Source organism: Salvia hispanica, chromosome 2 (assembly GCF_029641045.1).
Source record: "Salvia hispanica isolate PSC_SH4W2 chromosome 2, Shi_PSC_v1, whole genome shotgun sequence".
In the NCBI taxonomy this organism is placed as follows: Eukaryota; Viridiplantae; Streptophyta; class Magnoliopsida; order Lamiales; family Lamiaceae; genus Salvia; species Salvia hispanica.
The window spans coordinates 38,294,988-38,312,210 of record NC_142693.1 but is presented as its reverse complement, the minus strand read 5'-3'; the positions used below and the strand labels follow the sequence as shown (position 1 = coordinate 38,312,210).

The 17,223-nt window shown below is 33.0% G+C and overlaps 1 protein-coding gene and 1 long non-coding RNA gene across 6 annotated transcripts; one reads left to right on the top strand and one right to left on the bottom strand.

Annotated features, from left to right (window-relative positions):
* Positions 1-1,906: 1,906 nt before the first annotated feature.
* RIP2 (ROP interactive partner 3) lies at positions 1,907-5,846 on the bottom strand. Of its 5 annotated transcripts, none has more exons than XM_048100726.2 (4): positions 5,618-5,846; positions 4,579-4,665; positions 4,173-4,344; positions 1,907-3,873 (listed from the first exon to the last, which is right to left on the bottom strand). In XM_048100726.2, exons 2-4 carry the CDS (start codon positions 4,596-4,598, stop codon positions 2,242-2,244), a joined length of 1,824 nt encoding a protein of 607 aa, XP_047956683.2. In that variant the 5' UTR covers positions 4,599-4,665; positions 5,618-5,846; the 3' UTR covers positions 1,907-2,241. The 5 variants fall into 5 exon arrangements, with proteins under 5 accessions (XP_047956683.2, XP_047956686.2, XP_088922133.1 ...); XM_048100729.2 differs by having other exon boundaries at positions 4,579-4,658; XM_089066007.1 differs by lacking the exon at positions 5,618-5,846 and adding an exon at positions 4,916-5,458.
* A 9,073-nt stretch (positions 5,847-14,919) lies between these two features.
* Positions 14,920-16,802, top strand: LOC125202415 (uncharacterized). The gene is made up of 2 exons (XR_016135453.1): positions 14,920-15,035; positions 15,925-16,802. It is a non-coding gene; the product is annotated as an uncharacterized LOC125202415 (long non-coding RNA).
* The last annotated feature ends 421 nt before the right edge of the window (positions 16,803-17,223 follow it).

Sequence of the window (17,223 nt, the reverse complement as noted above, 5' to 3'; positions counted from 1 at the left end):
CATATACCATGGCGTCCCTGAGATGATCATAGCTTTTGGGAAGGGCATTCAGTAACAGAATAGCCTTGTCTTCATCTTCGATTTGAACATCAATGTTCTCAAGATCATCCACTGCTTTATTAAACTCCTCCAGCTGCTCTGTTATACCCCTATCTTCCACGAACTTATATGCATAGAGCCTCTGCTTCATACACAATCGATTGGCTAAAGACTTTGTCATGTAGAGACTCTCTAACTTGGTTAAGATCCCAGCTGCTGTAGTTTCTTTAGAAACTTCCCTCAGTACCTTATCGCCAAGGCACAATATCACCACGCTATGAGCCTTAGCGTGTATCTCAGCCAGCTTGGACTTGGCCTTTTCATCGAGCACCTCGCCTGCCTTCTGATCATCTGCCTTTTCATCCAGAGCTGCAGACAATCCTTGCTGGATCAGTAGTGCTTTGATCTTTAATCGCCAGAGCCCAAAATCATTGCTCCCGGTGAATCTCTCGGCCTCCAATCGCGCAGCCATTTCTGAATCGATATTCTCTCCGTCGCCCCCTTCCCACAGACGGCGCCAAACTGTGATGAAATCTTGGATGAAGATCGAACTCAGAAATCGTGAAGAAGATATTGTGTATGTTGTTGGGAATTCTTGAGGGAAAGAGTGTGTCAATCTTATTGAGAAAAGAAGTAGATTACACCTTTTATACTAACCCTCTACTAACTGCCACTCTACTGTAACAACCAAGAAGAAGAATAAGAGAAGAAAACAAAACAGAAAAACAGAATAACTCCTTTCTATTCCAACGGCTAGTTCAAGATATTTGAACTAGTCTCTTGATTATCTTCTTGGGCTGGGCCTATTTGTTGGGCTGGCTACACAAGCACATACTAACTCACAGATGGCCTTGTTATAAAGGCGCCAAAGCTTAGGGTTCTTGAAATCGCTGATTCGCCTAAAGTTAAAGAGATTTATACTCCGTTGCTTACCTCGTTTAGATATGAGTCTTACGAGGCTTGGGAGTGTGCGAATGTGAATCTCCCCATGTTGGAACATGTCTATTTAGACATTCATGAGACTCGTTACTGTCTCAATTTTGTGCATCAGAACTTTGTTCGGATGCTTCACCAATTTGGAAATGCCTCCACCGTTTTTTTAACTTTGGACACTCTCAAGGTAACTTAATTTCTTGCTTAAATTATGTGTATGTATGCATATATATATGTAATGGTTGTTTTGAAACATATAGGTTCGAGGGTGGTCCCTTTGAGCAAACTCCTTCCCCATTTCCCAACATGAAATGTCTCAAGGTGATGGAAGGACGTAACAGAATTACCAAATTGTATCGGGGAGTAATGAACTATTTGAGGGGGCCTTTGTATTGTAAAGTGGAGTTTTCATGTGGCGTGGATTTTGTTGAACAGATTTCCAATGAAGACAAAGACAAAGACAACTATGAAAAAAAAATTGCGGGCTCTAAAGACATTGGATTTACGTAATCAATTATTTTCACTAACTCAAAAATATTTGTTGCTCATTTTTCAGCTCGTACTTCTTTTATTATCTTCATCTTCCATGTTTCTTTTAGAGCACAATAATGTTTCGAAATCCTACAATTTCTTACAATTGGCATTTGTTTTTTACAGTTTAATAATTATAGAAAAAAAATGTGCGATGAGGGTTTAAAAGCCCTTTTGGTGTGGAGGCAAACTTGGAACAATGTCCATAAGTATATGTGAATTTTCTAGACTTGATATTAAATGTAGAAATTTCAAATATCCCTTATTCTTAATTATAATATGGAATAAGGATCTTTAGTTACATTATAAATACACAAAATACTAAACCGAAAATTAAATTACATTGGCCTTGAGATATTTCTCATTCATCACAAAATGCAAAATCAATATAAATAAACATAACTTCAGAAATGTACTTGTATTTCAAAGATGAAGGGGTCTTAAACCAACTGATTACAAAATACAACAGCTCCAACAACTAACTAATAAACCATACAACAATTTTCCTCCAAAAACCAGCACAAATTGCAGGTTACACAAAATGGGATGAGAGAGAGAGAGAGTTCATAACAGGTGAGCATAACTATACAAGATTACTGCTGGTAACTGTCTGCATTAGTTCTCCTGCAAATTTCAGACAAGAATAAACCTAAAAAAGTCACAAATGGATCTGATCAAGAACGCATTCAATTATTTAGGACAATGAAATGAAACCATAAAGAGCTTTAGTTGTGTTGTCTACTTCTGCCCTTTCTTCAACAACACACCAATTTTCTTCAGCATGTTCCCATTTTTCTTCTTAGGGGACTCATCATCTGTATCTTCTGAGTAAGGCAGCCCTAACTTGCCACCAATTGTGTGGTAGTCCAAGGATCCTGTCCTTTCGACGTACTTCCCATTGTTGTTGCCATTGGAGAGCATGGCGGCAGCTGCCTCAGCCGCCTTCCTCCACTGGTCTGACTGCACCTTCAACCTCCTTAATTCAGCCTCCATCTCAGAGTTTGCAGCCTGAGCAGCATCGAGCTCTTCAGTGACCCTCGTGGTTCTTCTGCAGCTTTTATCGGCTTCTTCAGTTAGGTGCCCGAGCTTCATCAGGGCCTCTTGTTCAGCTGCTCTTGCTGCCTCTGTTGAAGCAAGGGCCTCGTCGTTTGCCTTGTTTTTCTCCACCTCCCTTTTCAAGATCTCGGATTTGAGCATCTTGTTTTCTTCAGTGATGCTTTGGAGCTGTGTCTCCATCTCTGACAAGCTTGCTTTCAGATCTTCTAGGCCGGATTCTGAATTGTTTAACTCGATTCCAACATTCTTTTCTTTCACATCAAGATTCAGCAAGTTGTTGTTGTCCAATGGAACACTTTGCAATGCCTGTTCCTTTTCCATCAGTTTTTCCTTTAACTCTTCAATCTCAACTTGGGATTCTCTCAACTTTTCCGCCAATTCGGATTCTTTCTTCAGCGATTCTGATTTCGAGTGCTTCACTAGCTCGTACGCATCTCTAATCTGCAACGTGCTCTGGAGGTACTGATCTTGATATCTTTTTTCAGCTGCTTCAAGGGCGTCCCTCAACTCTGCTGATTCGCGTTTCAGACTATCAACCTCGTGCTCCAACATCTCTGCCTGCTCATGTTTATCCCCATTTTCACACAAGGACTTAGCATCACTTTCACTTTTAGCAAGATCAGCCCGGAGTTTGCTGGCAAGTTCCTCAAGTGTATTTGCTTTGTTTTTCGACTGATCTAGCTCAGCCAGCAACGAGCTGTAGGATTCCCTGACGTTGTCATGCTCCAACCGCAGAGCTTCCTCTGTAGTCTTGACAACTTCCAGCAGCATTTGAGCTTTGCCAACTTCCTCCATGGCCTGAGCTTCCGATTCTCTGCTATCATTCAACTGGTTCTTGAGATTCTCGACCAACTCGAGAGTTTCCGTAAGCTCGATTCTCAGGCTCTGAATCTCAGCATGAGCTGAGTCAGCATGCCTAGCATGAGAAGTTTGAGACTCAGTAACCCGATCTAGTTGAAGCTTTAGCTTCTGAATCTCGTTCAGTGCAGAAGCCAAGGCAGCAGAGTCCATCGAGTGCTGCTTCTGAACAGCCTCCAGTTCTGACTGCCAAACTCTGTCTCGGTCTTGAGAAACCTTACGTAGCTCTTGTAGTCGAGCTTCCTCAGAGTCGGAGAGTTCCTTCAGTTGGTTCTGAGTTTCTTCGAGTTTAGCTGACATAGCTGCAAGCTGCTTCTTAGCTTCCTCCGCCTCCTGCTGAGCCTTCCTCTTCCATGACTCGGAAGAGCTCAGCTGCTCCTTCGCCCTTTTCAGCTCATCCTGCAGCTGAGCCAGCTGAGGCTCCAATTCAGACACTCTGCTCGGTGCTCTCTTTTTCTAAGACGTGACAAATATGGATCATAATTAACATTAAGAAAAGGACAACAATAGATCTATGTCAAGAGTTTATGCACAAGGATGCAAAGGCCAGCTAGCATGTAATGACAAAAAGTTGCAACTAACTGCACCTAAAGATATCATTACAATCATCAGTGGCTGATTACCACTCACCAGCAAAGATAATTAGATAAATAAAGGCATATTACTACTTGCAGATTAAAATCTAAATACTTGCACCTTTTCATCAAACTAAACGTGTCCTTAAATGAAATTTGATTCTCCATTCGACATGTTACCTCTATTGCTGGGCTTCGTGGAGATCGGCCAACAACTTTAGGACTTTTATCCTTAGGTGTTTTGCTCTTTGGTGAGGAAAACAAATCGGGATCTGATCCAGAAGTTTTGAGCTTCCGGGCTGTACGAGGTGTGGCAGGAGAAGGTTTTGGAGTGACATCGAGAGAACCAGGTCTGCACTCAAACAACACAACAATACCATCAAAGATGATGCTCTCAAATATAAGAATCAACCTCATCAAGCACAAGACAAACCAAAGTTCATTACAAAACATGTAAAATGAGAAGAATATTAAAATCGACAACAATGCTTTCACCACATCATATCCAATGGAACTTGTGTCTAATAGTGCAAGCATCGAACGATGAAACTAGCGAAAAAGCATTAATAACATAAGCTTCAATTACCTCGATTTAGTGGTCTGCATATTGTATTATCTCAGCAGCGAAGAGGACAAAGCTAACTAAGGCTTGCCTGACTCAAGACTCTGCAATCTTTTTCAGAAAAATGCACATATGTAAGGATATATAAAACTCAGAAAATGCAGCCAATAGTAGTCTATTTTGAGTGAATTGGCCAACCAAAATACGGAAGAGAGAAGCAATACTATCCCTTCAAAGGAAAACCATAGAAACAACCTCCACTCCCACCAACCATACCCAAAATAAAAGGGAAAAAAAAGTGTGAAATTAGTAAAAAAGCAAAGAGACAACTGAAGTAACAGTCAGATCAGATATAAGATACCAACATCAAAGGCCAGTCTATCACTTTCCAAATTTCTTCCTTTATTTTCACTCCAGATGTTGAACAGTTTAAGGATAAAAACTGATAACAAAGTAACCCAAAATTCAGTAAAGTTACTATAAACCTACAGATTGTGAGGCAGATAGAATGTGATGCATATAAATTAAATTGCTTTATGATAAAAGGCAAGCAAATATATCAATTTTATTTTTTTTTCTAAATGGGAAAAAAGTTCTACACAAAAGCATAATACCATACACCTCATTAGAGGGGAGAGAGAGTTCCTAAAATGGCATAGCGCGCTATCATCAATGAGGTACTGAGTTGGCACATAGTATCAAGCATTTAATTCCAACTGTTTAGATCTGCCCAAGCAAATTTTTACAGCCCAAAAAAAATGCTAAACCAAATGAAAAATCAAGATCTACCACACACAATTTAACAACGTTTATGCTAAAAAGAACTCAAGTTGAATCCAGCAACGTTTGTTTGAATGCTTCAGCACCAACTCACACAACTAATTCTCCTCCCATTACAAAAAAAAATGAAAATTATTGCACAAGAACACAAAGATATGTACATTTCTAGCAAAAAAATGGAGTCTTGGAATAGAAATAGTTGTGGGGAAAGAAAAATAAGTGTTGGAAACAATATAAAGAAGCAAAAGTTTAGGCATTGTAGAATGCAAGGCGGAGGACTCACGAGTTGGAAGTTTGAAGTCTCTGCGTAGAGTTGATGTGGAGCACAAGTTCCGAGAAAAATGGTGAAAGGAAAAAGAGAGAAAAACCCTACAGTGAAGAGCTCGAGAGAGAGAAAGTTGGGTTCATTTTACATACACATTGTTCAATCAGTGCAGCCAGCCGTGATGCTGTTCCCAAGTCTCTCTCTCCTGGTTTGCTCTGTTTGAGTGAGAAATTTCCGAATTTGATGGTTTAATAAAATGACAAGTATATTTCGACGTGAATGCATATTTCTGTACTTGTTATATTATAATCATATTTAGGTACTTGGTCCTATTATAAGGATTATATAATGAGATTGGAAATAAATGTTGCTTCTTACAACGGTACAAATCACGATAACTAATTAGTAAGGGGTTGTACCAAATTAAAAATAAAAAAAAAAATCATTGTTTCGGAGTAAATTATTTTCATTGAGGATTAGTCCCATGTTAATTGACCCGGTTGACTTGGCACGTGTTTTAAAAATTGTAAATAAAAAAATGAGCGAAAAAAGTTAGTAAAATTTAAATCCTACTTTTATATATTAATTTTATAATAAAATATGATTGAACTGAGTTAATAGAATATATAGTTCATTATTTGGAGAGACTGATAAAAAAAAAATTGATGTCAATTAATGGGGACAAAGGGAATAATATAGTACTCCGTATGAGAAAAAGTTCAGCCGTCTATAGGCAGAAATTGAGCTAGTGGAGTTGAAATTGGAATTTAAGTCTTTAATTCTAAATTTAATTTAATGTTTGGTATGGTAAAATATTTAGATTTGGAATTAGTGATAGTTTTAATTTTACAATTTGAATTATATATACAGTAGTTTATAATTAAAATTTCAAATAGTTGAAAATTGAGCATATTCACACACTTCATATATCACATATAGTGTATATATAAAAAGCAAACTTATACTATATTGTACAAATTCCAAATTCTTCAAAATAGCTTCAATACAATATCAACGCAATGTAAAATTTCAAGATTTTGGTGTCAACACAGTATCAACACAATATCAATACAACATCAATCCTTGACTACGTTGAAACTCCGTTGACATTTTCCTATTGATGTTTTTTTTTATCTGTTGACATTTTTCAATGGTCCAGATCATAGTTTGGAGTTTGTACAATATTTAGAGTTTGTATTTGATCACATTTCTATTTCAATTGTATCATTTTATAAGATTTGGAATTGAATTATAATTTAATTACTTTCATGTTGAGTTCCGTAGAATTCTAATTCTAGTTTAATTTCAATTTTGTGTGTCAAATGAACCTTTAGATTAGGCCTGCTTATTCGGCTGGTTCCGGTTCTAATCGGATCCGTTGACCGGTTTAAATTTTCATAAATCCTAGAACCGGAACCGGAACCGATCTGTTTCAATTTGGAACCGACCGGTTAAGAACCGGAACCAATGAGTAATTTTAATCCGAATTTATTTATAATTTTAAATAGTTCAATACTAAGAAAATACTAATAATCCGACATCTAGAAATATAACAAATAATACTTAAAAATCAAATAATCCATATATGGATAAGCGTGATGTTGGTCGGACTAGTTTATGTTAGCAATTCTTTTATAAAAAAAAATAGGAATTCTAAACTTTAGCACTTTTTAAAAATTAAGTTTAAACATTGAATTTCATTTTCCCTTTTTTGGATAAACAAAATTTCAATGGAATTTCTAATACTAATTGATCTTGCTGTGACTTTTTAGTTTATAACGGAACAGTTAATAAATTATTCACAAACACGTTAAAATCGTACATTAAATGAATTGGTAGTACATAAATTTGTTATAAAGTTAAATTTCTATCATTTGATATGATTTTGTATTTGTATAAATTCTTTTGGAAATTAAAAACAAACTTATGATGTCCTACTCATTGTAGTTAGTTCATAAAAAATAGATTGGAGAAATAATTCTAGAATCAAAGTATCACGGTTTAAATATTTTAAATACTTCAAAAACAGAGCTCGCAAATCTAACACTATTGAAATCTAAAAACCACTCAATGCTTCAAATTATTTTACTTTAATTCAAAATTAATTCAATTAAATTATACTCCCTCTGTCCCCGATTAAGAGTCACATTTTTCCATTTCGGTCCGTCCTCAGTTAATAGTCACACTTCATTTTTACCATAAATAGTAAGTAGGTCTCACATTCCACTAACTCAATTCATTCACATTTTATTATAAAACCAATATAAAAAATGGGTCCCACATTCCATTAACTTTTTCAACCAACTTTTCTTTACATTTTTCAAAACCCGTGTCCGGTCAAAGTGTGACTCCTAATCGGGGACGGAGGGAGTATTTATTAGTATTTTAAATTATAATAAAATAAAATTGAATTATAATCCGGTTCTCGGTTAGGAACCGGCTGGTTCCAGGATCGGTTCTGATTCCGATTAACCGAGAACCAGAGAACCGTTTAAGCATCCCTACTTTAGGTAAATTATCCGTTGATGATGGACAATTGATATGTTTTGGGCTTGTTTGATTATATAGATTAAACAAGAATGAATCTCGTAACGCTTTATAAATTGAGGTTAGATAGGTGAATAAGTAATGTATTCCCAAATGTAATAAGCTGAGTGTTTACGTAATTTATTTGATACTACTTCTTTAGAGAAGAGATACAAATTCTAAGAACGGAAAGAGATAGCGGAATGTGAGATGAATATTTATATATTAATCTTATAGAAATAAAATATAAATAAAATGGATTACTGTAATATTATGGAGTCTATCTATTATTTATAGTAAAAATACATCAAAACTCCTAATTGTGGACAAAGTAAAATGGTAAATTGAGACGCGAGATTGAAGAAGTTTTTTTTGTAAAGTTTTGTATGGCAACCCACACACACTAGGGGGTTTTTACATGTACGTGGATGGATTAATACTATTTTGTAGTAGTTAACTTGACTTTTAATTATTCTATTTTAATAATTTATCAATTATTTTAAATTAATTTTATTATAAAATAAAATTCTATTTAAATAATTCTAAAAAGTCGTGTATGCCCAATTTTAATGTAACTCGGGCATTTTAGGCCAAGTATTGAAAACTTTTAATATGGCATGTAATATTTATTCAAAAAAATTGAATTTTGGGTTGGTAAGAGCAGTTCAATTATTGTTGGTGAGGCTCCTAAATCACGCGCCTTAAATTTGGAGTTTGAATATTGAATAATTTGATTTGGAGTTTGAATAGTATTGAATAATTTGATTTACAGATAGAGACAAAGTACAATTGCAGCATGAGATGGGGATGGAAGGTGGATTGGTAACAATTGAATCAGTTTCCAGCTATTTGGCTTTCTTTCCATATCTGTTTTATTATGCTTATATGCCATTAAATGTCAGGAGTAAAGCTAACTGGACTCATGTTAAAAAAAAGGAAAATGTTTTGGAGACATAATGTCTCCAAGCCATAATGCTTAAAATGGTAAGCACATATTATATTATATTTTTAATTAAATTTATATTTTGTATATGTACTTTATTACCCCTATATTAATTTGTTTACTAAATACACCTATTTAAGGATATAAATTTTGATTATGCATAGATGATGCATGCATTTAATAACATGTTGCAATCATCTAATTGTTTAAAACATGATTTGATAACTTTTTTTATATATGCCCATTTTAATGCATTTACTTAAAGATATTTCTTTAAAATTTTAAATATTAATTTTATTAGCTTTATAGATTTAGTGTACATTTTGTCTACAAATAAAATAAGATTTATCAGCAAACAAATAATTTCAGACTTCTTAATGAATTAGTCTTTATAAATGTGAATTTAAATAATTTTTAACAAATAATTAGTGCTATAAAATATAAATAATTAGTTATCTAATATTTTTGAACTGTAAATACTTAGAGTTACTATAACATGTGACAAAAAATAATTACTTTGTAATTATAATACTATAATCTTCAATATTGATACTTATTCTTTTAATCACTTTTTATTCACAATAATCTTTAAAAAATAATAAATTTTTTAGCTCACTTTAATATAACACCCAACACATTAAAATTTGATAATACTATATTATATATTAATACTACTAATTAGGTAAATCAGTTGAAAATAATAAACCTAGTTTAAAATAACAAAGTTACAACAAGATTAGTTGAAAATAACAAACTTACAAAAATAATACTTGAACATAACAAACTTATATCAATCAGATTGATTTAGTGATCAAGAATTAGTCAGACGTAATAAAAGTAGTATGAAACTTAACAATAATTGTAATGCAACTTACCAAATTTTATTATGGCTTAATTAGGTATATTATGGTTTTTAGGGTAAATTAGTCACAATGTTATTATGGCTTGGAGACATTATGTCTCTAAATCACTACTCTAAAAAAAAAGTAAACTATAAAATTAGCCCTTATGCATAATTAATCGTACGTTGAAAGTACTCATGTTTCTAAAAATTGCACCAGACGCTTCTAAATATGGATATAATATCATTTGAAGTCATTTTTTCATTATTATTTACAGTCTTCCATGCCCTTCTCATCCTTCTATTTTTTTTCCCAAAATGCCATTAAAGATATTTCGGTCTTTCCAATATTTCATCATTAATTTCATTAATATAAATAAATTTGAATTTTAAGAATATTGTAAAATAAATTATTAAAATATTAATTTTTATATAAACATAATACTAATAAATTATAAATACTAGAAATTATATTACAATATTATCATCGAATGTTTTAATGGTAATTAAATATATTTTATTCTATAATTATTTTTCTTAAGAAATACTAATAAAGATTAAAGTATACTAATAATAAATAAAAATTATTTTCCCATACTCTTTTAAAACTATTTTATACTAGGAATATGTGAAATAATGGAAAGACATTAATGCCCTTGGAGTGGCATTTTGGAAATAAATTGAGGATGAGAAGGGTATGAATAGGGGTGGGTCGATACGATATCGAAAATGTTGTATCGTGTTTCTTATCGAAAATATCGATATGAAAGAATTTCATATCGTTATCGTATCGAAAGTTTCGATATATCGATATATCGAACTTTCGATATGGATAATATCAATATCGTTATCGTATCGATATTTCGATATATCGTAAGATCGATACGATATATCGAAATATCGTTATCGTATCGAATACCTATATATCGAAAAATATAATTTCAAAACTGAAAAATAACACAAAAATTAATAAAACTTCTACCCAATAAAATAAATAGTATTCTTATTAGGGTTTCATCTATATATTTTCTAAATATATGAATGAATTAAATGGATTTATATATATTTATAATTTTAAACTTCAATATGTATTGAATTTCAATATGTTTCGATATATTCGATATATCGCGATATAAGGAAATTCATATCGTTATCGTATCGGAAACTTACGATACCGTATCGTATCGAAAATTACGATATACCAAAAATTCGATAATTTTTTGATATTTTTCAATACGATACGAGCGATATATCATTTTTTCGGTATTTTTCCCCAACCCTAGGTATGAAAGACCGTAAATAGTGAAAAGGGACTTCAAATGATATTATACCCATACGTAGAGGCGTCGGGTGCATTTTTTGAAACATGAATACCTCAAACGTTCGATTAACTATACATAAGGGCTAATTTTATAGTTCACTTAAAAAAATTATAAAAAAAAGGTTGATGGAAAATGCTAGTGAAAAGTGGATCCTATTTTTAGATGTAGTAGGAGTATTAGTTTTGTATAACATATAAGTAAAAAAGAGTTTTATGGAATATAAAGTCTACTATTAAAAATAATAAAAAATTAATATATATGACAAGTATTGGTGGACAAATGGAATCCTATGATCATAAAAAAATAATGTACATATATCGCGGATATATAGTTAAACATTTTAGGTATTTGTATATTAAAAAGATTTATGAACATTAATTAATATATTAGTACTATGTTAATTCTACTGCAATAATTTAGGAAAAAGATTACATTTCAAATTAAATATTTACCAATTCAAGAAAAGATTGACTTTTCATTAGATAGGACTTGGGAGTATTGCGGTAGGATGGTTAGGACACCCTATCTTAAGAGATAAAGCATAAATATTTCCAAATCAAGCTTAAAATTATGTGTGGATTTTTTTATTAGATAAATCTTTCAGACTTTCACCTCATTTATTTTCATTTCTATAAAATAATACTAGCAATCAATAATATAATTGAACATTTATCTTTATTCAGAGTTATACTTTATGATTTCCTTATCATTTGAAATAAAAAAATTGATATTGTGACTATTTGCTTTGTTGGGATTCATATGAAACTTAATGTTCAATGGATTACAGAGAGTTGTACATAAATCTGGATATGGGTTTGATTATAACACATGTGAAATAAAAAAAATTGATAGTGTGAAGTGCTGTACGATATAGTCTTACAATTTGGTTTGTTGGGATTCAAATCAAACCTATGTTAAGTGGATTATTAACAATTATACATAAATATATGAGTATTTGATCTATTATATGATAACATGCAATCTCGTATAAATTTTTTATGTAAAAGTAAAGACTGAAATCCAATCACATATAAAAGGTTGTGTACATAAAAATTAGTACTATAAGGAAATTTTTTGGTATTTGATAATAATTTATTTATAGCCCCTCCCATTTGTAAAATGTGAAAGCAAAATATTCCTATAAATTATAACTATAAAATAAATAGTTTCATTGACATCAGAAAATAAAAGAAAAATAAAATCTCATTAATTTTTACAAAAGTGAACCAAGAAGTCATTTTCAAAATAAATTCTTTTACCAATTCACAAATCAATTTTAAGTACGAGTCCTAGTGAAATTTTAGTCTTCCGTGATATTTTTCATAAATGCAAATCTTTTTTTATTAATAAAACATTAATTTTATAAAATATAACTAAAATTTGAAAAAAATGGTGTGGTCATTGTGAAGTCCGCATTGGAGCCGCCAAACAGCTGGTCACTGAGCGATCCGGTGGAAAAGCAGCGGTAGTTCGATGGGGCTGGCTGCTATGGTGCCGTGGCCAGGCACATTGGGGGCGTCATTGCATATCCTCGTAGGCTACACTCTTACTAGGATTTTTTTTCCTTTTTTTTCCTATTGATTTTGTTCATAAAAAAGTTGAATTTCCTAACATATTCAGCAAATAAAATCGAACACGAAAAATACTTTCTACATGAATATTCTACAGAAGTAACATATGATCACATGCAATCCTTGAATTTCTATTGTATTGTAATTTTATAAACAAAATTGTAGTACGAGAATTTTTCATACATTTATATGAAATCTGCATATTCCATGTTTGCGTCGTCACTGTCCCAAACCAAGCACGAGACATTATTATTTTGCTACAAAAAATGGGTCAGCATTTATTGCCTCTTATCTAACAAAAAATCATTTCATTTATGAACCTCAAAAGAAAGGGGTGGAAGTGACTAATATGCACGAATAGAATGTCAGATTTATGTGTGTTTTCTCATTGCATTTATCTGTTTTGACGATAGAGAAAGATATAGACATTTCATATAGTATGGCATGTTTGTTATATGCATTGAGATTCAAGCCCAACAAAAAGAAATTTCCAGTAAGTTTTTCTGCACATTGTTCTTTTTTTACTTTCATTACTTTTAAAAAAATCATGATTAAAAAAAGTATTGTAGAAATTATTACCATTATAGCAAAATTTCACTCGTATACAAAAATATTAGTTTATTTACATTTATTCCACCATAAAATACACACCGATCTTCACTCCAAGACAATATTCCTAAGATTCAAGAATGTCACAAAAAATATAAAATATGTCACAAATTTTAATGACATTTGAGGGCGTTAATTTTCATAATTATATTTGTACTAAAAGAAGATTGAAGACAAGAGAATTTATTCATCTGTGTATTTTTTATTGGTAGTATATTTTTATTAGCCAATTTCACATAGCTAATTTTTTGGACGGTTAATCACAATTCTGAAAAACAAGAGAATATACAATTCCGTACCTATATCTCATGTCAAGAACCATTGAACCACGAGCAACAGATATACTCCAATCTATAATCAAAGCAATGAGGTTTACGGTTTACCACTACAGTTTCAAAAACAAATCTAAAGACATAAATTGTAAATCAGTATTTATACTTATTTATGTTTTACTAATACTCCCACCAGAAGCATGTTTTACAAGCTACGGTACGGACCGATCAAATCGAGATTAGCGATTGCTGGAGTAATAACTACTATGAGTACTAAGTAAGGCGAAGTTTCTCTAACAGTAGTACTATATCTTTATATGCAGGGTTTTATTTTGAGTTGAGAGTTCTTGCATATATGAGTTTCTCTATTTAACTTTTTTTTTTAGAAAATGCAGCCATCACTAGAATCACATTGAAAGTAGGAGAAGAAAACCATGGGCTAATTTCACTATACCAATTGAAATGAATAAAAAGGAAAATATTAAATTCGTTGCTTTGCTTTTAATGATAGTCTTAATCACTAAAATCGGACAGCACTCTGAAAACAAGAAAAAAGATGAATCCAACGGTTGGCATTTGTTGATAAAATTATAATGGGTCAAGACTCAAGGGGTATCCATTTGATTCGAATTAATATATTCCATAAAATTCATTATTTTATTAATTGACTCCTCCTCAAAGATGATTTTTTACTTTCTCCCTCGATCCTAGCCGTTGCATTTTTACGGGTGGATTATTTAAAGAATCGGTGTTTATATGTTAAATGAAAAACGAATAAAATATATAATTAAATCGTAAAATATGAGTGATAAAAAATTAAACTAAATGTGATCATTTTTATCATAAAAAATGAATGACTCACCTATGTAGAACAACAAAAAAAATATAGTAGTACTACTCAACTATTGGAGATGGATAAACTGATAAATTTAATACTATAGAGCTTCGTACAGATTTTGCTAAAAAAAACATACTCCTTCGTTATTTAAAAATAGACTGCATTTGTCATTTTAGAATGAATCTTAAAAATAAATGAAAAATATGTTCCATTTCACATGCTGTCTACAAGGAGGAAGGAGTATTGTTTAACGAACCGAGCACCGCCCGTCTAAATAGTTGATAATGGGCCTACTTTTGGGCTTAACATTTTATTTTAAAGCCCAAACCCTTAGGCCCAATATTTTGTAGTCGAGTATTTTTAGCATACAATAAATCACGAACGTTGCGTGAACTGAACTCAACAAAACTCTCCCGCTAAGTCACAACTAAATTCAGCAAAGAGGAAACCGTTCCTCAGCCACCGCACCTCGTCGCCGCCGGAATTCGAGCGTCTGCTGGATCATATCTGCTAGGTAATGTGTAGATTTTAGCTGCATAACTTTTAAATCTGTCGATTATGTTGTGAAGTTTTTTAGGTGATAGAAGTGTAAGGTCTGAATTGATGTTTCGAACTGATGCGAATGAAATTCAAAGCTGTTCCGATGCCTTTTGCTCTGTATGAACTGTACTCGTATAAAATTTTCGTTAATTTTATGTTTATCTTTTTGCCTTTTGGTATGGTAGATTGCCCGAAGGGAAGAATAGTTTTGGTTGAGTATTGACATTCTTAGAATGTTGAATGACTGGTATTTTGCTAAACCTAGTTTCCAGGTTGAGTATCAACCTGTGCAGAATGTTGGTATTTTGCGAAATCTAGTTTCCATGTTGAGTAGTACTATAACATTTACAGAATGATGAATGACTGATAATTTGGTAAATCTAGTTTTCCAGTTGAGTATTGACATTTGCAAAATGAAGGATGAGTATAAATCTAGTTTCCAAGTTGAGTATTGACATTTGCAGAATGATGGATGATTGATAGTTTCCAAGTTGAGTATTAACATTTGTAGAATGTTGAATGATTGATATTTTGCTAAATCTAGTTTCCAAGTTGAGTATTGACGTTTGCAGAATGATGGATGATTGATATTTTGCTATATCTAGTTTCCAAGTTGAGTATTGACATTTGCAGATTGATGGATGATTGACATTTTGCTAAATCTAGTTTCCAAGTTGAGTATTGACATTTGCAGAATAAAGGATGACTTGTATTGTTAAATCTGGTTTCCAAGTTGAGTATTAATAAGTGCAGAATGTTGAATGACTGGTATTTTACTAAATCTTGTTTCCTACTTTTGGTGTGGTTTGATACATTTCATGTTTATGTTGGTAAATTAACAATCAAGTTATTTCTGGGACCAGATTTGTGATGGGAAGCCGTCTGCAGAAATGGGCAAATAGCCCTAGTTTGGCGATGTTTTGAGCTACCATAGGCTGCGTTTGCAGCTTCATTTCCCCCCTTTTCCTAGGGCTGGAGGATTGGCCGGCCACTGGTGATCTGAGCTGTCTTCAGATGGCGATGATGCTTCTCAGCTGCACTGCTGCAGCTGGAGCTTATCACATGGGATATCTGTCCAGGAACCACGCTATTCTGCCGGATGCGCCTGGTTTCTGTGGATCGCCGATGGAGAAGCGTATCAACAGTATGGCATTTTTCTTCTGCTATTTGACATTCTTACAGTGGGGTACTTGGCCCAACATTGTGGGACTGGAGTTGCTGTGTGTGGCTGTTTTCGTGCTGGTGGAGATGGCCCGTCCTGTTTCCAAAGTCTTCATGCTGTACTATTATAGCATTCCTGCTATTGCAGCTGTTCACTGCCATGGTTGGGACCTTTTCTACCTCGACTGGCCCATGCTCACTGTGCCCGTGACACTCTTCCTCATCGGGTGGAGGATCACCATGCTGCGTATTGCTGGGCCGGCTTTGGCCCAACCCTGATCCGTCCCATCGGGTATCGGATGTTACTGCTGCTAGAAGGAATGAAGGATTAGGAATTTGGAGCTTAGCTAGTAAAGTGGTAGTAAATCTTGACTCTTGAATCTCTAGTTTCTTACTTTTGCAAAAATGAATTAGGAATTAGTAAGTTTAGACTTTTGTAATCAAGGTGTGTGGATACGTGTGGCCCATCGTTTAGCTTGAGCATCCATGGATTTCCCCAATGTGTATGTACCTCGACTTTTGTGCAGGAATGAACGTAGAAAAAAATATTAGTAAAATCTTGAATGATTTATATTTTACTTATACATTACCAAATTTGCAACATAACAATATTAAACATAGCTTTTTCGTACACACATGAGATTATCTATTCCAATCAAATCGAACTTTACAATTAATTAATCTATTTTCACATCACATACAAATTCAAATTGTTTTTATTTATGTTTGCTTTTTTCATCTACTTACCTTGATTCTAGGACATTACAATGTATCACAATGCAAACTTTGTTGGGAGTGAGTGGTTTATTTCCAAGCAAATGGATGATCAAACCTTCCCAATTTGCAAAAGTATGTTAAGAGCACAATTTACAATCACTAAAGGGTAGACATCAGTCGACAAAGTTTGCAAAAGCCATCTAATCATTAACAATGGTTAATCAATACAACTCCAAGTAACCACGAAGCACAAAAATTTATGCTTTATTTTTATAAAATTAATG

Excerpts from the sequence above, each read along its gene's own strand:
- RIP2 (XM_048100726.2), bottom strand. The coding sequence starts at position 4,598 with ATGCAGACCACTAAATCGAG. Across the intron at positions 4,345-4,578 it reads ATGCAGACCACTAAATCGAG|ACCTGGTTCTCTCGATGTCA; the intron begins GTAATTGAAGCT and ends GTTTGAGTGCAG. Across the intron at positions 3,874-4,172 it reads CACGAAGCCCAGCAATAGAG|AAAAAGAGAGCACCGAGCAG; the intron begins GTAACATGTCGA and ends GTCACGTCTTAG.